Below are 22,765 nucleotides of genomic sequence, written 5' to 3' on the forward strand. Positions count from 1 at the left end.
ATCTTCACCCAGGGAGAATCCCAAAACCTTGTCATCCTTTGGTATACAGCAGTTATACCAGTGGAAGAATGGACAATTCTATATAACCCTGCATGCTCAACTAAAATAAAAACAAAACACTTTTATTTTATATCCCAATGCAAGTAAACTGAGAAAAGAATTTTAGCAGTTGCTATTCCAGTGTTGCCAGTGTAGCTCTACCCATTTGCGGTAGATTATAACTCAAAATATACTACAGATGAAATTTTGGCATGCAATACATTCCCTCTGGCTGTAATACTATAGTCACCAAATTTCTTTAAAATTGATGCAGTCATTTCTTTGAATGAGGAAAAGAAATGAAATAGTGAAACAATGTAGGATATCTGTTTATTTCTGCAATTTTGCAATGATCAACTGGGGAAAAAAAGAAGGCCTAGTGTTAAAAATATATTTCTATTTGCAATATTGTCTTCAGTTAGATGGCTTTTTTGCTATTGTAACAAATATAACTCTTTTTATTCACAGGGCTGGGATTTTCAATTCAGTGCAAGGGATTCAGAGCCATACATCTTCTTCAGATTTTAATGGAATGTATGGGACTAAAACCCCTGCACGGTTTAAAAGTTTCAACTAAGGGTCCTATTTTAAATACTACTCAGCCAAAACTCTCTAACCCTTCACTGAAAAAGTAAAGATTGCAGAATTAGGCCATAAATGCACAGGGGATTATATCAATCAATAGCAGGAAAAGTTTGCAATGTAATGCATTTGGAAACTATATCTTGCCATGAAATAAGATGTGAGTGATTCCATACCAGCCACTGATATAATATCTCTGGTTAGTGCTGACTGTGAACCAGTGTGTCTCTTCATTTAACAATTCCTTGAATTTCTTTAGATAGTTTATGCACTGTGGCCAACCTTGAACCAAAATGGGATGAATTGAAATGGAAACATGGAGAAACAAAGTCAAGAATGCAACAATGAACACTGATCTTTACAAATGTTATGTATCTAGATATCTTTTGGCTATTTCATGCAGATAATAACAAATGGGAGAGCACCTGGGCTAAACTAAATAGACTTTCTCAAACAAAATTCCTAATTCTGTTGGGTTTAGGCCAAGCATTGATGCACTTAAGCTATAATAACTTCTTCTCCAACATTTTTACAGCACCTTAACACCTTGAAAGTCATTGCCAGCATCAGCTATGAATAGCATTGTTCTGAAATCCTTCATATTCTGTTGCAGAAACAAATAATGCAATATATAGTGTGGTGTGGGGATATATATTGTGTGAAGAATGTTATACAACATGAGGCTTGAAAAGGTAGCTTTACAGAAAGATTGGGGTTGATCCAGGGACTACTGTCACCGATAGGGATTTTAATTTTAGTGGGAGCAGGATCATGATGAAGTGCAAAAAATACCCTTGGTGATCACATGAGAAAAAAGCATGAGAAAGAATTGTCTTACATACAATGTGTGACTGTGACATAATATTGCATAATATGTCCCTTGCATCTCCCTCCCTTCTAACTTAAAACTAAGGGGTCATTTAACCCTTACAATAAATATGGGTAACCCTAGAGAAAGCCCACGGTAATTCGGTGTGATGGGCATACATGTGCCAAATTACAGGAGGTTGGAGCTATTGAGATATGTCATGAGCTAAAAGCATGGTAGCCAACTTCTACGACAGATGTGATTGGGTCATACTCTCTGAAAGTGTATTGGAATCTCATCAGCTCTGGCTGTATCTTACTTCCCCTCCTGACTTCTCTACAGAAGCAGAGCATACCCGCTGGTCTGCCCCAGTCTACTGCTGTAGGAGGGAAAAGTCAATTATTTTAGGTTTAAAGTGATGCTAACCTTTGGGATTATCCTCAAAACAGATGGGCCACCGTGAGTTGTGGTAATTTTTTTTTTTATCTCTAATAATCTTCAGGTCTGAGGAGTATTCTTTGCCTTCAGATGTCAGTTCTGACGAAAAGTACTCCAGGACTTCTGGTGGGCAGCAATGCATTTATGCCCTATCAAAGCCCCTGTAGTGTCCAGAAAACCTGCAGCCACTGCTATTGAGACTGCCGTGTTCCAAGACTGAAAACCTCATTGATTTAAAAAAGGACCAAAAAGTAGCTTTTTAGGTGACCCCATTTCCCAGGCGTGCAGCAGGTTGATCTAAGAAGATGGTTATGCTAGTTATTGAGCAGGGCACTCATCAGCCTTAGGACTTCTCCTCACGGTTTACTATACCGATGCTAAACACGGTGTTCACTGAGGTCCTCGGCAGGACCATGGAGAGCTCCCAGTGCTTTGCTACTGGATGGACAGCTCCTACCACCTATTGAGACCGGTCCCCTGTAAGCCCTCTCCTGCATCACACGGCGACTGTACCTTGTTCCTAAGCAAACCCATTCCATTCATAAAATCTAAAGATGAGCCCCATACTCTGTTCTGCAAGCAGGGGGATGTATATATAGACTCGCGCGCAATCTTTCCTGGGCTATTATTGTGCCTTATTGGTCGTCTTATTTTGTTATTATTTTGCTGGGCTGTAAGGGATGCATGCTAAAACAGTGACATTGAAGAGAGTGGGGTGGGGCTTGGTAGGCAGGAGATATTTGTTCTAATTGATATAAAATAATCGCATCTCAGCTGTGTTTATGGTAAATGGCACAGTCTGGAAACAGAACGGGATCCAGATTCGCGCCCCCCCCAGCCCCCTCCCAATCTATCTATCTAGACACACACACGCACACACACACACGAGTTTCCATACACGGCTACTCCCCCAACCCCTGAAACAGCCTTTAAATATGTTCCTTCCATGTCGTCAACAGCAAAGACCACTCTAGACAAACATGTCACCTACCATTAAATGTGCATAAAGGTCTGGAACCCCCCCCCCCCCGCTTTAAACTGATTTCCTACGGGCTTCATCTACAGTGTACATCTACCTATGCCTGTATACATATATCTAGACACACAAACATACTATACTGCCTCCTCGATATTTCCTAGCTCGCCTTCATTCATATTTATGCAGCTATTAAATATTGGATCAAAGGGGGAATGCTAACGCAGCTCGGTTGTATTTTTAGTGAAAGCGCCTTAAAATAGGGTGTTTTGTAAATTGCAAGTGTCATAAGATTCCAAGTGTAATCTCCCAGCCCCCCACCGTACACACTCCCCCCGAAAATAATAATAACACTGCAGATTGTAGAAGGATTTGAGTCTGCAGCCAGAGAGAACGGGATTAGGGCGAGAGTACTGGAAGTTAAATTGTGCTGCATATAAAAATATGGGCGGATTGGTCTCTAGATGAGAGCTTGGTACCACCTTCCTTTCTAAAATAAAATCTCTCTGGCATGAAGTCACAGCCTCTTTCACATCCGGTTTACCCTGGGACGTATTACTACTGTCTTGGTAAAGAGAAAGCTTTTGTTGTGTAGCTGCGGTCTGAATACTGGGGAAAGAAATTTGGGTGTTAAATCTCTCACACCGAAGCACCGGCAGAATCCATGATGGCTGAGACCGAATGACTTGAGAAGCGGAGCCGGGGAAAGCAGCATAGCCTCAGCCGCTCTAAAGGCTCCTTACCTTCCAGCAGCCTTGATTTCTTGAGCGATTTTTCTCTGGCAGACTTTTTCAGGAATTCTGCGAACCTGTGCCCAGAGGGGCTCTAGGTAAGAGCTGCTTATTTATCGCTAACAGACCATAGATCGCTCGGGTTTTTCTGGAATCACATCTAAGTATATAGGTGACCAATTTTTTCCCCCTAGCAGGTACATTTCAAACCCCCCCCCATTCTTCCCCCACCCCCCAACCCCAGGTTGAGAATCCGCAGCGATCGGTGGGCATTTTTACATGAACAGATCTGAAAATAGTCCCTTAGAAAAAACATTTTTCGGGGGTTGGGGTGAGGGGATGACTTTCTCAGGGAGAGGTGGGGAAAATACAAAAGTTGAAATGCAGGAAAGAAAACATGTCTAAATCTGAGCCTCAGAACAAGGCATATCTCTCACCATGGATCAAGAAAGGCATTAAAATGCATCTTTTCCAATGGACGCTACTAAAATGATCAGAGATGTGTAGGTCTTTCTCCCATTTTGAATAGGAAAACTGAAGAATATTTAAAATAATGTCTGGGGTGGGGGTGGGCAGGTGAGGTTGGGGGAACTGGAATTGCCTAATGCTCTTTTAAACTGTATGTTTGCATTTGCTTTTTTAGGCTGATAGAAACTTTACTTCTCCAGCAATTATAATGTCTCTATGGTTTTATTTAAGGGGGGTGGTTGGGGAGCCCATCTGATCACAGAAGATAGTTGAGATTGATTCATTTTTGTTACACTGAGGAACCTTTTGCAAAAACAAAAGTTAACAGTAATAGGAGATGGTGATTTTGAGACTACAGATATTATCTTTATTATTATAGGGGGACATGATAACAGTGAAATTTAAATCGACTATCTCTATGGTTGTTTTCCTGTTACATCCGACTCACCTGTACCACATCCACCTAGATTAGCTCAAACCCACTGATTGTTTACCTTCTGATCATTTCACTATAAACACGTTAATTGCATTTCATTGCTCATCTGATGCTCTGTAATGGTATTTTATTGATTTAGATTGTCCCTGAGAGTGTGCAATGGATTGGGGTAGAATTATTTAAAGGTACAACAATAGGAACATATAGAGTGCTTCATTTTCTCAGATGTTTTAAATATTCCAATTCATTCCTCATTTTGACTCTTAGGGGAAAATAGAGGTTTTACATTTTTGCTTTTTTAAAATAGATGAACGCTGGAAAGTCACTGGATTCCAGCACATAAAAATATAGAGAGAGACCTGCAGCAGCATCTAGCCAGCCACTTGAATGTTGAACATTGATTCCACAAATACCAGTGAAGTTTGTTTTTAAGCTTACTGGGGGGGGGAAATATGTAGGTTCTACTCACTTTTTACTTTAATTACAATCTGTTTGGATTAAATCATAGGATAGTAAATAAATAAATCAGGAGCCATTTGGAGAGGCATGTAAAAAGACTCTTTATGCAGAAAATTTCCTAGTGTCAACCAGTGAGAATGGCTAGAGATTTAGAAGATGGTATGTAGGCATTTAGCACATGGTTTGATTAATAAAGTGTGTCCTTTAGCCTGACTGAAGTATTAGTGTGCATACTTAGCAGCAGATCGCAGAATAAGACTCCAAACATTACACTAGTTATACAATGATGCTTCGGTAAACAAGAGACTAGAAACAGGAATGTCTCTGAAGAAAGTTGTTTCCACAATACTCAGGTAAAGCACTTATAACCAGGGAAACTGCTCCACTCAGTCACTAGCAGAGATCCTAACTAACACATCTGCACTCAAGTAGGTAAAAAAAAGAGCAAGCAACAAGCAATTATATTTGGTTATTCTCAGATATCATGAAAAACCTCGACATTGTTAACACGGGAGGATACTGAACAGTGGCCTTTTAAACCTATTCTGGGGCCAAGCACTTTAATTCAGTAATCCATTTTTTTAAAAGTTGAAAAGTAATATAATCAAGATTAAAAACCAATGGCCATGTATGTATAAATAAACAGTAATATTTCCAAGTCCAGAAAAGGAAGGCAAAGAGGTGAATGGATGGGACATCATTTTTGTTTTTACTCTGAATGACGTGCCATAGCACTGTGAGGTCGTTGACTGACATCAGATTATTTAGCTAAAGTTACTAGAGTCCTGTTGTGTTTTCCCAAATGACTGTTTTAATGCAAGGGTTGTTGATTGTTATTTATTTTCCTTTCCAGCTTTCAGAGCCCATCATGAAGAGCATTCTAGCACTTTGTGACTGTCTTTGGGCCTGGACCCTGCTTTTGAATACACTGTCTGGAAGAAGGTGGGGAAAAATATTTTAAAAGTTTTTTGTTTGTTTTTTTATTAAAAAAGACATTTGGAACCTTTACTTTGTTATAAAGGCATAAGAAACAACTATCACATGCACTGGGCTCTACTAAATGTATTGGAGGAAGTTAATCCTTGTTCAAATCCCAGCTAAATCTAAATAATGAAGAGTGAAAGTAAACTACAATTTGTTTACTTAACATCTTTATGCTAAGATTAAGAAAGTCTTCAGCAGAAAGTATCTGAACCATATTCAAGCTAAATTATCAATTAAATACATATAAAATAATATATTGTCCCTTCTACTCAAAGATAAAGATTATGAGAGTTTATTCTATATTTCAATTGTGACTGTGAATCAAATAGAAAGGAAAGTGTAATTAAGGCATTTTATTTCAGTATTCTGGGCCAAATCCTGCTTTCACTGAAATCAGTGGCAAAACTCCCATTGGATTCTGGATTGGGTCCTAATTTGTTAATAAAACTGTTTTGTTCTTGCAAATCCTTAGTCATTAAAGTAGTTCTTCCTCATGAAACTGGCCCTTGTTGAGTGGTGAAGAAGGCTAACATGCCTAAGAATTTGCAGGATCAGGCCCCACCACAGACCCTTGGGTTTGAAAGTACATGCTGTTTAATCTATCTGTTAAAAAAAAAAAAAACTTTGTGGAGAGTTAGCATTAGTGCTAGTACCATTCATGATCATACAATTATCTTATTTGATTACTAAACCTATGGGCTAAACTTGAGTATACTTGAAAAGGAAAGTATAATCCAAAATTCACTGGAGGGGGGATCTCAGATATATCTTTTATTGTATTTTAAAACATTAAAATCCTATCTACAATCCTACCTAATGAATAAAGGTCATTATATTTTTCCACTGTCAATGATAAGCCTTAGAAAATATTTTGTACACACGTTCCTATGTCTTCTTTTACGTCTTTTATTCAGCAGCTCTAGAGAAATTTATCTCATGACCAACCAGAAAAGCTTAGATAGATACAAGAGGATAAAAAGGTCTATTTTGCATGAGTGTTTCTTCTAAAAAATAGAGATGTAAACAGTGTACGTATACAGTTTAACATACGTTTTGAACAAACAAGAAAGATTAAAAAAAAACTTGTTGAAAAATCTGTCTAAAAAGTAAGAATTTAAAGTATTCTTTGGGTATTTCATTTTGTTTTTTCATTTGCTAGTGTATTTTGGGAAATTATGTTTCACTGGAAATATATTAATTGTGTATATTCTAAAGTAAGAATTAAAATTCATTTGACTGCTTTTGAAAAATTATATGAAGTGTCACTATTATAATGACCTGTAGATGGAGTTAGTGTACAGTGTTTTATTGTACAGTGGTGTAATATGAAACCACAGTCACATAGAGTAACTTTGATATGTTTCTTGAAAATATACACACCCTCATTAAATATATCTGTTTATGAAGTCATTTTATCCAAAGCAACGTCACTTGCCTTTAATTCTAGTTTTTTGTTAAATCCTTGGCAAGTATAGTATTCTAATTAAATAAAATGTCTCTTATGTGGAAAGGTTACAGGTTTTCAATCAGATGGTTCTGTTCACAGAAAATAAAAATCAATGTTGGAGCTATTTTACCAAGAATGGTTTCCTGAGTTTGGATAATTTACAGTGGAAAAAATCACTGTTACTTGGAATTGATAATGTATTGTCTGTTACACTTGTGCAAACTGCTCATGTTATGCTGATATGTCGGTTAATTAAAACCAAAACACCACCCAACACATTTGCTTTTGGAAAAATAATGTGAAGAATAGATAAATGTACTTAAAATTCCACACCCAGAAATACAATTAATGACATAATTATGTTTTATCACATCCTCTCAGATTACATTGCCATTTGTCCATCACTCTTTCCCCTCCTTTACCCCAGGGATACACATTTATTTATTCTCATCAACCTTACAAAAGTGTACTTTCTTCTACCTTAATCTTGATGACCTTCTGCTCTCCTTGAGATATGTATGCACAGCAGTTTGTTTACTGACAATGAGTGTTTATATAGAATTTAATCCAGAGAAGAGTCCTGTACCACAGCTCTATGTAATGCATTTGGGAATGGATCCTTTAAAATATAATGCATATGGGGGAAAAGTGTAATACACCAGCGTAATTTGTTAATTAACATATAAGTAATATCTGAAAAGATGTCTGAAAATATTTACATCGGTCACTTATAATTTAAAATTATCAATTTAAAAAGGAACCCCAATCATACTAGAAATATTTTATGTTTATAGTAGCTGAAAGGAAACATGCTAGAATTTATTAATAATTTTTCATTAGGAAAGGTATTTGTCATTTTATTCTATTAATTAAAAACAGAACAGTAGATATCTTTGTTTAAACATTCTTACTAATAAAAGGAACATATGGCCCTCCAAACAATACATTAAATAAAATGGTGGTTAAAACGCTGTGAATATAGGTTCTGTTAGTTGTTTGAATCTGTAGTTTCCTTTATTCAAAACCTCTTTGGAAATTAACATAATAGTGATTTTTTCTGTCCCATGGAACAGGTCATGCAAACAGATTCTCCCCTCCCCAACCCCCATTTTTATGTATGTGGGATGTACAAACAAGACTAAATTGATGAGGTTAAAAGAAATAATAGGGTTTTTTATAATTTCATCTTTTACATAACCATTACTTCCTTATAAAACAATCCAGGCTGGTTAGAACAACTAGGGCTGGCAGAATGCTGACCCCCTTTACTAATGTCCATATAGGAAACATGCTGGCCAAGAGTGTAATAGTTTTCAGCAAGATGATATCACCCTACAAAAGGTGTTCTGCATCATATTGGTTACCTGAATCAGTAATAATATATGTGACAAAATTGTGTGCTGGAAAGCAATTTGGGTTCAAGGGCCAAATTCCACTGGGTGGACACATGCTTAATGGGAGTTTCCCATGGTAATGGATGGAGTAAGGATTACAAGATTTGGTTTCAAGGCAACCATATAGATGATTAAGGAGAATTAGTCATGACCTGTATTTGGCAAGGACTTTAGGTAGTTAAGAGACTGATTCTGATCTCATTTACACCTGTTTAATATCACATTAACTCCATTGAATAGAATAGGCTTCATCCTGATGTACACCAGTTTAAGTGAGAGTACAGTAATCAAGTTCAAAGACTTTGATTCTGCCATCCTTATTCAGACAAAACTTTCCACTGCCTTCAGTGGGACTTCTGTCAGAATTAGGACTAAAGCACTAGGAAACTGGGAGGGAAGGTTTACAGAGAAAGGTTTCCTTGTCGACACATAGCTTGATTACGCACTTGCATGGAATAATTGTAGTTGTTCTTCTTATATAAATCTGCTAATGGAAAAAGGAAAGCAAAAATGTACCAGCATAAGAAAGTGATAAATATGTATGTCTGTTAACAACAATTTCATCATATTGTGTTCTGGCTCTGATCCAATAGTAAGTTCCGCACAGTTGTCAGTTGGACTGCATGCATGTTTAGGAAGGACACATCTCTGTATGTTTAAATTTTCTCTTTATTTTAGCAAATATTATCAGTATTGAAATTCCATTCAGTCTTAATTTATTATGTATTTATTTTCATCGGAGCCCTTGATAACCATTATAAATCTAACACATTATAATTTGCTGATAAATACAAATGTCATTGTGGAATATAAACTGAAAAATTATAGCCACTAACGAATAATGAAGTAAGAAATAAAGGACCCAAGTTTCACGTGGTTTCTATTTGTAAAAATGAACTGGCGTTGACCTAAGCTTTTATTGCAAATGTGTTCTTTAAAAAGAAAATGTTTAAGAGAAAGGACCACGTAATGCACTATAATCTGGTATTATGGAAGAGATTTTGTCTCCATAAATCAGTATAAGCAAGATGAAGCAGATTTTGTAGGGGTTTTGTAGATTTTGTTTTGTAGGTTTACTGGTAAATTGATGATTTATCATGTTAACTGCTCTCTGATTTCAGCTATGGACAAACTTCATTACAAGATGAAATTAAAGACAATACTACAGTGTTTACCAGAATACTGGATCGTCTGCTGGATGGTTATGATAACCGCCTAAGACCAGGATTGGGAGGTGTGTGATATTGTCATTTTGAAGGTTGCCCCTTAGAGCAAAATTAAGTTTAAAGTGATTGTTTTTACATTCATATTTGTTTTGTATGTTTATGCAACAATTTTGATATACAAGGCATTTTAGTAAAACATCCATCTGTATACACTCAAACATACACACCTTTTAAATTATGACAAAATCTGTGGTTCTCAGTTCAACAAAACATTCCCTGAGTTTTGCATAAATGAGAAACAAAAAATTTGACCCAGGACTTGACTAACTTCAGTGGGCTATAGATCAGGCCATAAAAGCCCGATCTCTTAAAACAAACAAAGAAACTCCCATTGATTTCGGTCATAACAGAATATGACCCCAAGGGCTAGATTCTGCCACCCATACTTATACAAATGTCTCAGTAAAGTTTATAGGGTTTTGGCTAGGTAAGGGTATCAAGATTTGGCCCACCAGTCTTTGTAGTTACACAATGCCTATTACTTTTTCAGTTTAATGATCCAAGAGTTAAACTGCCATCCTTTCTTGTATAACAGTGGTGTTAAGACTCTACATTTTTCTTTAGCAGGAAATACACTGTACCTAGACTCCACAAACAGAATAGGAAATCTGCATTCAAATTGATACTTGTTCCTGTTCTGCTATAACACACTGATCCATCATTCGGTCTTATATGATGGCTTTCCAAGGAAAAGGTTCTAAATGTACAGGCATAAACTTGTTCTTTGCAATGATTTTGAACTGATGATCTTTGAGATGCCACAATTTGTTTTCCTTTCCACTCTCCAGGAAAAATATCCCATTTAACTTGTTTCCCCTCATCTATTAGTTTTCAATAGAGTTCCAAACAGAAGTATTTATTGTAAAGAACATTTTTCTCTAAAAAAGAATGAATATATTATCCACTAACCATGCAAAAAGAATCAGATATAAACAAGTAATTGCATTCAGTTTGTGTCTGTTAATTCTTTTGTTTTACCAGAGTCCTTGAACAATGGGTCAAATTCATTGACTTCAGGGATGATTATCTTCAAACTTCAAGAACCACAGAAAGAAATGTATTGTTCTATATTAAGGATTTCAAATGTAATTTTGAAGCTAATAGGCAACAAAACAAGTAATCACTTTGTCCACTTGATGTACTAACATTTTGCCTGCTTTCATGTAAATCCTTGGATTAGTCTAGAAATAAATATTCCTTTATCCTTGACTAATACCACTTTAGATTTCAGTCAACTGCTATAGTAACTGCATATACCATAGAAGGCAATGAGAAAGGGAATATATCATAAAACCTGATATCAGATGATCCCCCCCACCAATACAAATATTTGTGCACATTCTTAATTGATTTTTGCACCTACCATGAGTTACTTTAAAATTTTCTAGAATATGAACATAAATTGATACAGGGAAAGAAAAAAGAAATACACTCCTTTTCTTTGTTGAAATTGTTAATGGGATAAGATAATCTTATAATAATTTATTTTAAATGCAATTTGTCAGAGGGTGAAACCACCAGATATTGCTAGTGGGTGAACCCTAGTTTGTTTGTATACATAGGTCTATATCCTCCAGTACTGTTTGGAAACAATGCCAGTGACTACGGGCCTAATGGCATGAACAACTATGGGATGATCATTCCAGTGTAACTGGAGTCTTCCACTGGTATAGAGTCAGTATCGTACCTCCTACACCAGCTGCTAGTCCCCAGCTACTATATTATCTCCTCTGAGTCATTCACAGCTGGGCTGAGTTTGAACAGCCCTGAGTTTTCTCCAGCTTACACTGGGAGACCAGCCTGGCACAGAGCTGGCCTAGGATTCAGGTAGCACAAAACTAGCCAAGAATTTGGGCTATAGTATTTATTTATTTTGATCATGTAATATTTTTTAGTTGCGTGAATATCTTAACATCTCTACTCAAAAGTATTTCTGAGAATGACTGAAGAATCCTGAAGACTATGATAAAGAAAAAACATAAGAACGTAAGAATGGCCATACTGGGTCAGACCAAATGTCCATCTAGCCCAGTATCCTGTCTTCTGATAGTGGCCAATGCCAGGTGCCCCAAAGGGAATGAACGGAACAGGTAATCATCAAGTGATCCATCCCTTGTCTCTCATTCCCAGCTTCTGGCAAACAGAGGCTAGGGAATCATCCCTGCCCATGCTGGCTAATAGCCATTGATAGACCTATCCTCCGTGAATTTATCTAGTTCTTTTTTGAACCCTGTTAAAGTCTTGGCCTTCACAGCATCCTCTGGCAAGGAGTTCCACAGGTTGACCGTGCGTTGTTTGAGAACATCTTTTTTTTCCAAAATAAGTCCAAAATATACTATAATTGTGGGCAATAAGTTGTATGTTTCAAGCAAAAAGTAATACAATAATATCTTCCACTGCACTGCATATTCATCGGGGAGCTAGGATAAAGACTGGAGCACTGGCATGATGTGAGCGGTAGAGCTGCTGGATTTTGTACCAGTTAGAGTTTTTTTCAGTATGTGTGGCTTCATTCCTAAGTCCCACCTTGTGTTGGAAACTTTCCTTTATTCAATCTTCTTCTGGGATCTCCCTTTCATGGAAAACCTAAACAGCACATATGCTGATTTAATGTGGGATATGGAGATTATAATTGACAACCTTGGTAAGGCCACACATAATGTAGAGTGTACAGCTTTGAGCACTTTGACATTTCAAAAAAGGTTGATAAGTTAGAAAGAATTAAAAATATTGGAGCAGATGTCCCATTAAGTTAAATCATGGTAGCCAAATATGCACATAATAGAAAAAAAAATGGCAACATGGATATGATTTCTAAAAAGCAGCTCTACATTTTGCACTTGCAATTTCCAGGTTGTAAATAATTGTGGTACAAAATGAAGAGAGAGAAGGTGGGTGAGTTAATATCTTTTATTGGACCTATTTCTGTGGGTGACAGAGACAAGCTTTCGAGCCACACAATCGTTTAGATGTCTGCCTCTCTGACATCTACAGTAAATAGCAGCTGTTTTATGTCAACATACTTGGACATAAAACTACATTTGCAGTTATTTGTGCCTGGAAAAATCTGCAAACACAAAAGGAAGGTCAGGGGAGACTACATTTAAGATCAGCCTAGTGAATGTCTATACGTATATGAGGGGTAATAATTTATTGGAAGTGATGGGGCAAGGAATTGCATGGAGGAGTAACAGACTGGAAAAGGGAAAATCAACTTAGACATTTGGAAAAAAATTAAGAGGGAAATCAGTAAGATAATAGAATCATTTACTAAGGGAACTAGCTGAGCCCCATCACTAAACATGTTCAGAAGCAGACTAAATACAACAAATTGGTTCCTATGATCCTTTCACCTGCATGGTGTAAAACAGATCAAAGGTACACAGATAGCAATGGAAGGGAGGCAACATATGGACTGGAAGTGAAGCCTTGCCCTTAAGTGCCCAGTAACCCATCTGCCTGACCAATAAAATTTTTAGGTTCTGTGGTAATTTGAGTGGAGTGGATAACTGTCTGTGGGGATAGAGACAGGGAGTAGCTGCTTTAAGTGCCACTAGAGAAACCTCAGATTTTCCAGGAGGAATGAATGGTCCATTAATTTCTGATCTGGGGCTACTGAACACGGAGGCTGAGGCTGAGGACAGTTGACAGTTTTGGACTGGGAAGCAAGGCCACAGACTGGGCTGTGCCAGTAGTGGAAAGGGGAGACTAGGTTGGTATGCAGAGGGCCAGGCATTCTTCACAGATGCCCTGAGATCTATAGGGTGAGACCACATTCACCTATAGGGTTTTAGGCTGCTCCTTCCACACATGCGTGCATTCTTCCTTGCCGCTTGACGGATTCACTGGGCTCTGTAACATTTCAGCCTGGCACAATTATAAAAGTAACATGTCCCCTTCATAAGGTCTTCCATGGAAGAAGACATTAGTGGATTGTACAAAACAATCTTGCAGAAGTATGGGAAGAAGAAGGGTGGGTTTGACTGGAAGATCTAGCCTGATATCCCTTATGGAGTCTGATCTTTGTAGTTATTGCTCAAACATATATTAGAGATCCCATGTGGGTTACTGTTGCTCGAGTTCTATTCTATCCTTACGTTAGTCTACACTTCATTATGTAGCAAAATTATTTTGTGTTTGTTTCATGCAATGGGTAAAAGTTATTTTGTTGATTACTGTTTTGAGGCTCTAGTAAGAGTTATTGGGTCTAGATTATATGCTTGAGCTTCCTGAACACTAGCTAGGTATAATTACTGTAAAACCATATATGTGGACAAAGCATTCTGTGACTCTGAGAGCTCCCCTACCCCAGGACAAATTATTTTCACAATGTACATGATGTCTAGAGTATAAGCAATGACAATAAACTTTCCAAATACAGTTTGATAATAATGTTGTCAGTAAATATTCACGTTAGAGATCAGGGCAACCTATAGTAATTGGATCTGAACTCACCCACAGTTTTGGTTTAGGCCATATCTGAGTGTGAAACTGTGGTCTCGATCCATAGATGTAAAGGCCAGAAGCGACCAGTGTGATCATCTAGTCCAGTGGTGGGCAATCTGCTGCGGGCCACTAGACAGTTTGTTTACACTTGCATGGCCACCCGCAGCTCCCAGTGGCTGCAGTTCACCGTTCCCAGCCAATCGGAACTGCGGGAAGCAGCGGCCAGCATGTCCCTGTGGCCCACTCTTACTCACATTGAGAAGTCCAATTAAAATTATTTGGTGCCACTAAACGTGAATAAGGGTGGAAGAATCCATCCCTCTGATCCTGCCATTGTCTATATCTTTCAATAAAAAAAAATGCTGAGAATTATTCTGATCCTTGTCCTTCCCTATGTCTGAAAAATGCCTCAATGGGTTTGATGATCTATCAATGCTTTATATTTTGGTCTAAGTCACAACCTTGGCATGCAATGTGCCAAGGATTTGTTTGGAAGCTGTTAATTAATCTTCCACTTCTTGAGAATAATCTTGCAATCATTCATTCTCTAGTGAATTGCGAAGTTATATTGCTGTTAAAAATATCAGTTACATAATTCTCCAAGGAAGTGGGACATTTTCTGTGTATGCGTGTAACACAGTAGGCTTATTTCCTGTTTGCACAATGTTCATTTTTCATTTATTTCTCAATTTATGAGCCTATCATAAGCCCAGAAAGTAACAAAATTCCTGATAAGCTAAAACAAAGTATTTTACTTCCATATCTGTTTGTATTTGAGCCAGAAACTTATTTTACTCATTACTTTTAGGGTTTACATTGGTTTCATCTCAATATCATTAGTAAAACAACTGCTCCAGTTGCAGTTATGTTATACTGGATGATGTTTGTTTATATCTTGTGGGCCACATCCTCAGCTAGTGTACACTAGTTTACATCTGGTGAGGTTCTGGTCCAATGTCTATTTACATGTGTTCTGCCATCAGGCAGAGGCCCTTTTGAGTGTTCTGATATCTAAGACCAGCACTGAAATGTACGGCATATAATGAATTACAGTTGGTTTTAATAGTTTGCTGAGCAATAATCATCTGAGCCCTAACTCTCTGGTGTCTTAATTTTCTTTTGGACGGTTTCCTTGGTGTAAATATAATTTTAATCCAGTGAGTCAAATACTTGAAGATTCCTTTTTTGTAATGGCATCCTCAAATGGATTAGAGATAGCATAACAGTTCCTTCACTACCTCATCCCACTTCCTGGAAGTAGGGGTTATGGTCAGGACACTGGGGCATGTCAGAACATCTTTACAGACATTTGATCTATAGAATAGTTTGTGGCCAACAACTAAAGGTATTATAATGCTGGGAACCTTTTCAGTGATGTTTCAATGCATAATGTGGAATCTGAATCTTCTTTTGCTGCCGGCTGTTTTATCTTCAGCACATAAACTTTATTTGGTAAGAGGTAGAGGCTGGAAGTGGGAACAGTCTCCATCCAAGTTGAATATGTCTTGTAATAACCATGTACTTCTTCCAGTGGTTGAGGTTGTGCACTTCTTTAAGATTAAGCCAAAAGCCAATTAGAGTCAAGGGAGTCCTTAAATTTATTTAAGACAATTAAATTGCTTGCAGACCATGTTGATAAGGGCACAAATCCATTACACTGGGTGGTTAAAGAGGACATTTCACTATCCAAATGCTTTTGTCAATGGAGTCACTGTGGTATTTACATGTTACTCAGTCCTGATTATAAAAGTCTTAGAATTCAAAAGACATAAGGAAATTAATCTACAGCTGTAATATTATGCTATGTGTGACTACGAATAGCACATGGAAATTTCAGTCTTTAATTTCTTTAAATAAATATTTGAGATTGACTTTTCTGCTATTTAAATTCTCTGCTGACTTCCTAAAAAGATGCAATAACATTGTTTGTTACATTAGCTGTGATGATGTATTACATCACAACTAATATTACATTTTGATAATTAACCACTAAAAATGTGTGGCTATTTTAAAATAAGATTTTAAATATTTAGAAGTTTTAGTTATTTTCAATTAATATAAATAAAATTATCGTGCACAACTATTGCTTTCTCTTCATAACTTTTGGTTTCATGTATACAGATTTTGTGCTTTGTTAATGCTACTGTTTTTATTGTTGAACATGAGTTTATTTTTGCTACTGTCCTATCCCAGGTGCAATTAATTACGTTTATTAAAGAGTTAGTCCACCAGAGTTCAACAAAATGAAATCCGTTTGAACTTGAAGAGTGGTCTCTTAAATCAATAATTTCTCTATTATATTGTTTTACAACTTTGAAGGAATATGTGTATAATGTAAAATGTATGTGATATCTATATAAAATGTTTCAATGTGTCAATGAACAGGATGTGGGTGGCCAGCTCAGCGGTTAGAGCAAGAGTCAGCGTTCAGGAATTGGTGCCAAGGGTTAGGATCAGGTTACTTGGGTCCTAAGCTGGGGCAGGAACTATTGCAACCATGGGCACATGCTTTGAGCAGCTGCTCAACTGTTGCTGCTGCTGGGCTTAAGGGCCGGTCTGCCGACTTTTCAATCAATCAGACTGTGTAGCCAATCAGGCAGTCTACTACAGGACAGCTGCACTTGTTAGGTTGCCCAGAGATTGCCTCTGCTGCAGGCCCTGATTCCTGACACAAAGTCCTGTGACAAATGTCCTTTATCATGGACCTTTGATTACCTCTCTTGCTCTGTGTCTAATTAATCTATTTTCTCTGGGACTACTTCTAATATTCCAGGCCTCTCAACAACTGACATTTTACAACTGTCATTTTATTTGAAATCTGAGAAATGTATTCTTCCTTCTTCTACATTTGGAAATTCCCCCCAAAACTCATTGGCTGGAGGTCAAGGATAGGCAATATTTAGAACTGAATATAGATTCATAGTTTCCAAGGCAGAAAGGGACGATTGTGATCATCTCATCTGACTTCCTGTACAGCACAGTCCATAGCATTTCCCCAAAATAATTCCTAGAGCATAACATCCAATCTTAATTTAAACATTGCTAGAGATGGAGACTCCACTAGACACACATAGACACAGACACACACACAGTTTACGTAAATTTTAGAGGTTTCTAAGTTATTATTAATCTTTTTTGTCTCCCTTAAAGGCCTATATAGCTGTTCTCATGATCCAAAGGGAACCTGGCAGTAGGGATGTTGAATGGATTCAAACAGCACTGCCAATAACAACTTAAACAAAAATCTAAAACGTTGAAAAAACAGCTGTTTAAAATATGAGGCACATACAGAACCCATGAAGATGTGGTATAATGGTTTAATTGGCATTTGTTTGGAATGGCTCACACTTGTCTTTTTCACTCATGAGTAATGCAGCCAACTCAAACCCCTGCTGATAAAAATACCTTTATATCACATAATACTGTATTTGCTCTGTCTTTTTCTCTCTCTGTCTCTGTGTATTATATAAATATGTAACATACATGCATATACATAAAAGACAAACAGAGGTTTAATTAATGTAAAACTTCATATGGACACATAAGATAAGTTTTGAGTCCAATATTAGCTATTGAGTACTCTTTATACTGTTGAAACAAGCAGGTGTATTAGTCAAAGGTTCATTTAAAGAGTTAATTAACAGCAGAACTATGACCTGTCTGCAAAGAGATTTCAACACCTAGCATAAAAACTCATGTCTCAAAAAAGCTGTACGGTGACAGCGCATTGAAAAAAGGGTTGCTGGAAATATTAACTGTGAAATTACATCTATAAGCAGTAAATTATCGAGCCCACATTGTAGACCAATTTTAGAATAGCTAATCAAAGCCAATAAATTTTCTATTCGGGTGAGAGTTGTGGTGGTTAGATCTAATGAGGGCTGTTGATAGACACTCACTGTCCTAATTTCCTGCTTCATCAGAGCGTGTAACTGAAGTGAAGACTGATATCTTCGTCACCAGCTTTGGGCCTGTTTCCGACCACGATATGGTAAGTGCCATTCTATATTGTTACAGTAATAATTTTTAGGGGGGGTTCTATAATAACATGATACCTAACTTTCATTTTTTATATATATTTTGGTTCCAAAATAATGTCAGCTTTTGCACTTTACCGTAATTGTTAGCTATGACTGCATTTAAGTGCCCTTAAATTAGCAACCTCTGTGACTTGAATAATGGATTTATAACAGGCAATATTCCTGCACCATAGTATAGACTTCCTCTCATACTTAATCATTTTGAATGGATCAGTACCCTTGAGAGAATGATCACTCAGTCCAAATTGGCACACCGCTGATCCAATTGTCAGAAAAGATCATTATTTTAAAGCATGATAAACACTTAAGCCTACAGACTGAGGCCCAGGCTGTAGAACCCATGTTTTTAAATTAAACGCTGCTGATCAATTGGAAGTGAATTTCCTAGATATTGGCTGGTCAAAGAAGATTAATGATGAGAATCTGAATCATTCCTTTATGGTATGGATATCAAAGCCTAATTGCTGCATAATCACTAGGGAGTCACATGTTCAGAAACCTCTAGCACAGCTGCTGTAGGTGCTGGCCTTAAACTTAAAAAATGATGTAAAAGCAGGGGTAAGTTCCTTTACTTTTTTGCATATAAATGGAACCTTGTTCCCTTTCACATGTGAAGGGGCACTATTGAGAAGCCTTGGTCTGATGTATGGCTACTAAACCTTGCTATATCCTCACCATCTGTATAAAAATGAGTACTGGAAATATCCTAATAAAGTAGGCTTTTATTTTTTCCCTATTTAAATTAATCATCTATCTAATTGAAACACCAACGGAACTGGAAGAGAAAAATATAAGTGGAGGAACTAACACATCAAAGTAACTGATTCCTTTGGGTGTGTAAATTGCTGGGTGTATAAATTAGACCAGTCTCCAAAGTTACAGCTGCACTTACACAGCAGTTAATTAAGGTTCTAGCTGAACAACGTAGCATTCCATGATGGGATTATAGATAAAGTGTTTCTCCAAAAATTAGTTATTTTTCATGTGCCACTTTTTGGTACTTTGCCCAATGCCACCATTCTAATGTTGCTCGAAGAGGATGATAGCATTTACACATTACAACTGATTTGAAAACTGCAACAGATAGTTCTTTTAGGATGATATTAAAGCAGGCAGATGTGTCAGTGTGTTGGGCTGCACAAACTAGTTGACTGCCCCTTTAGATGCTCAGTCCTTTCCAGTGAAAGGTAATTCAGAAGAATGGGTGGATCAAGTGACCGATGTTCTCAGTGCACACACACTAAGATGGGAAGCAGCTGCTTTCTAGTGGAGAGTGGGGCATACCTGCACAAAGGCTGCTTGTATTGAGTGGATAACTCTAAAGCCGAAATAATAATTCAAAGCAAGTAATGCATTTGGTGAGTTTTGCCTTTCTTCCACTTGCATATAAACTGCAAACAGATTGTGAAATTCTTACATTTATTTGTTATTTGAAATTATAAGTAAATTACTTCAATGGCAATTTCTTGGACTGCAATTTGTTTAATCCTGCTATTAGTCACAGTTTGCACTCTGTTGATAAATTAGATAAGTCGCTTCAAGTTGCTTCTCTTCCCTGATTGGCTAATTGATATAACCAGCCAACACAAGGCAACCCAAGTATTTTTTTTAAATACTAGTATGAAATTTGAAATTAATCTTCAGTAAATAGTTAGGCTTTTAAACTAAAAATGTAGCAGTTTAGATTTCAAAAGTGATTTAGGATGCCTCTATTTTTGAGTGCTCAATATGGGACACCTTAAAGGGGCCTCACTTTCAGAAGGTGGCTGCCCAGCACATTCTGAAAATTGGGATCCTTTAAAATCTCTCAGGTTCAGCACCCCAAATCACTAGCCACTTTTGAAAATCTTAGCTGCTTTTTGCAAGTTGGTTCAGATGTTCATAGGAAGCAAACAGTAAAGGATAATGAACGTGATTCAATCAAAAATCATTTTAAAATTAGAATTAATATTTATGAACATTTTCCCCACTTATTTGCTTGGATAGACTATTGTCTGAATGTGGGTAGCCAGTTTCATTGTGGAATTCCAGCAGTGGATGCCACCCTGTTGAGCAATACATTTGGGGATCTTCTCATGGCATAAACTTAAGATCAAGACAGCTTGTAGGCTTATTGATATATATATATAGGACTATGCCAAAGCTGGACTTTCTGTGTTACTAAGATTTGGTTGATTCAAGTGATTTAATTATTGAATACAAGTTGAAGCTAATTTGACACTTGATACATGTCTATCTTTATATGACACTTGGCATTTGGGTAAAAATATAATACTAGAACCTAACATCATCTATTTTCAAAATTAAGCATCGGTGTATATTAAAACAAAGAACTAATATATCAACATCAATATATCTGAATTTATGTGGCACGAGGAACCACGAGGTATGAAAAATAGGATAGTTCCTAAAAATAATTTTATAAACATACACCACAGTCTTAATTTTCACTACACTAATCTTGGGCAAAGACATGCATTGATTTGTTAATAAAATGAAATTTACAGTAGAGGCTTAGAGTTTATGAACCAGTATCACATAGGCAGGTGTATTTCAATGTTTAAGGAATTGTTGCTAGTTATGTCACCTATTGCTCATCTACCTTTCAGGAATCCAGTAATACTGTGTAGCCTGTTGACACCGACCCTACTACTCCCTCTTAGAAACACCTAATACTAAATTTGTATACTAAGTAAAATGAACATGGAAGAAGAAAGAGAGATGGAACACATAGCATATGGTTACCATCACCCCAGTCATTTTCCTTCTATGGTCTGTCTCTCTTTCCCCAAATCTTCCATGGTTTTTTAGATGCGAAGCTCCGCAGGGCAGAAATTCTGTCTTCCTATATATTTCTATAGCAACTAGCACAATGGGGCCTAGCCTTTGGGTGCTCCTGCAATATACGTAAAATAATAACAGTACAAACAAACAAATAATAATAAATAATAGCCAGAGAGAGGCAGCAGATAGGATTAGGAAAACACAGAAAATATTAAATCATTTATTTTCTGGACTTTACAGGCCTTCCCGAAAGCAACAACCCTAAAATATTTGGCAATTATGTGAATTATTGTGTGGATACAAAGGGTTAATTTATTTTTCTCTGATTACATTCCCATTAATGTAAATGTGACCAATCCTAGCTGTGAATGGTGCAGTCTGATTCTTGTCTGGCTTGTTTAACTACATATTTACTAGAACTACAGCAAAGAGTTTTGGGAACTCTATTTTCCTGCTCTGTTAAGTCATGTCCCGTGCCACAGAAATCACACCCATTCTGGTGAGAAGATCTGACCATTTGATGTTAAAACTGGCTTTCTGATAGCTTTCATCTGAGAAGAATAGCTAACCCTAATGAAGTGTGAGCATAGCCAAAGCATGTTCATTTTTAAACGTCAGTGAATGCTCTGGGAAAAGGTTTTGCGGGGTAGAGGAGCCTATAGTCAGGAAGGGCAGAGTGCCTGACTAGATCCATAAATACTTCCTCTCTGCTTTTGTTCCTCTTCCATCAAATTATTTGGTCACACAACTGATCTTCTCTCAACTTCAGATCCCCCTGCACCAATATCCAGTGACTGATTGAGCTCCTTAGTCTCCTCCTTCCAAACTTTCACGTCATCCCATTGTATTCCCTTTCCTCAGTATCAGATGCGGGTGAACAATTGCTTCTATGCTGCAAGGCTGTCGTTTCCTGTGTTTATCTTTCACCACGCGTTTGAGTAGGAGGAAGTTTTGGGTAGAGCTCGGAGAACATGATGAAAGCTCAACAATCTCCTGTCACCTGCTGCTCATAAGCCACTGAGCCCTCTCACCTCTGCTTTGGTACAAACATTGGTGTGAAATCCTGACCCCACTGAAGTCAGTGGCAAAAGTCCCATTGACTTAAGTGGTACCTCATGTGAGCCTTGATCCAGCAAAACCCTTCAGCATGTACTTAACTAGAAGCATGTGAGTAGTCCCATTGAAGCCAAATAATCCTGCCCCCAGTTGTGGGATGGAGTAGGAGTCAGTAGGTGACTGAAAACAATAAAAATATTAATGTGATTAGAATTAAGCACATGCTAAAATGGCTTGCTGGATCAGGGCTTAAAGAAACATTTAGCCACATGTGACTAAACCATTTGCCTATGTGCAAGGAATTTGATTATGAATATCATACCAAGATAACAGATGAAACACAAAGACATACTGCAACCTTTCCCATCTAAATAACCTGTAATGCAGCTGATAGTTTACTGATTAGAAAACATCTCACAATGGTTTCTGCTCCATGAAATACTAACATTTG

General features: G+C 37.3%; 1 protein-coding gene across 1 annotated transcript in view; it reads left to right on the forward strand.

Annotated features, from left to right (window-relative positions):
• Positions 1 to 3,443: 3,443 nt before the first annotated feature.
• Positions 3,444 to 22,765, forward strand: part of GABRA1 (gamma-aminobutyric acid type A receptor subunit alpha1) — a 55,848-nt gene continuing 36,526 nt past the window's right edge. Inside the window, exons 1-4 of the mRNA XM_084635661.1 lie at positions 3,444 to 3,672; positions 5,791 to 5,879; positions 9,884 to 9,996; positions 18,358 to 18,425. Coding sequence (XP_084491787.1) covers positions 5,806 to 5,879; positions 9,884 to 9,996; positions 18,358 to 18,425 — 255 coding nt within the window. The 5' untranslated portion in view covers positions 3,444 to 3,672; positions 5,791 to 5,805. The remainder of the gene's footprint in view (positions 3,673 to 5,790; positions 5,880 to 9,883; positions 9,997 to 18,357; positions 18,426 to 22,765) is intronic.

Source organism: Lepidochelys olivacea (genome assembly GCF_965140295.1).
Source record: "Lepidochelys olivacea isolate rLepOli2 genome assembly, chromosome: 8".
Classification (NCBI taxonomy): domain Eukaryota; kingdom Metazoa; phylum Chordata; order Testudines; family Cheloniidae; genus Lepidochelys; species Lepidochelys olivacea.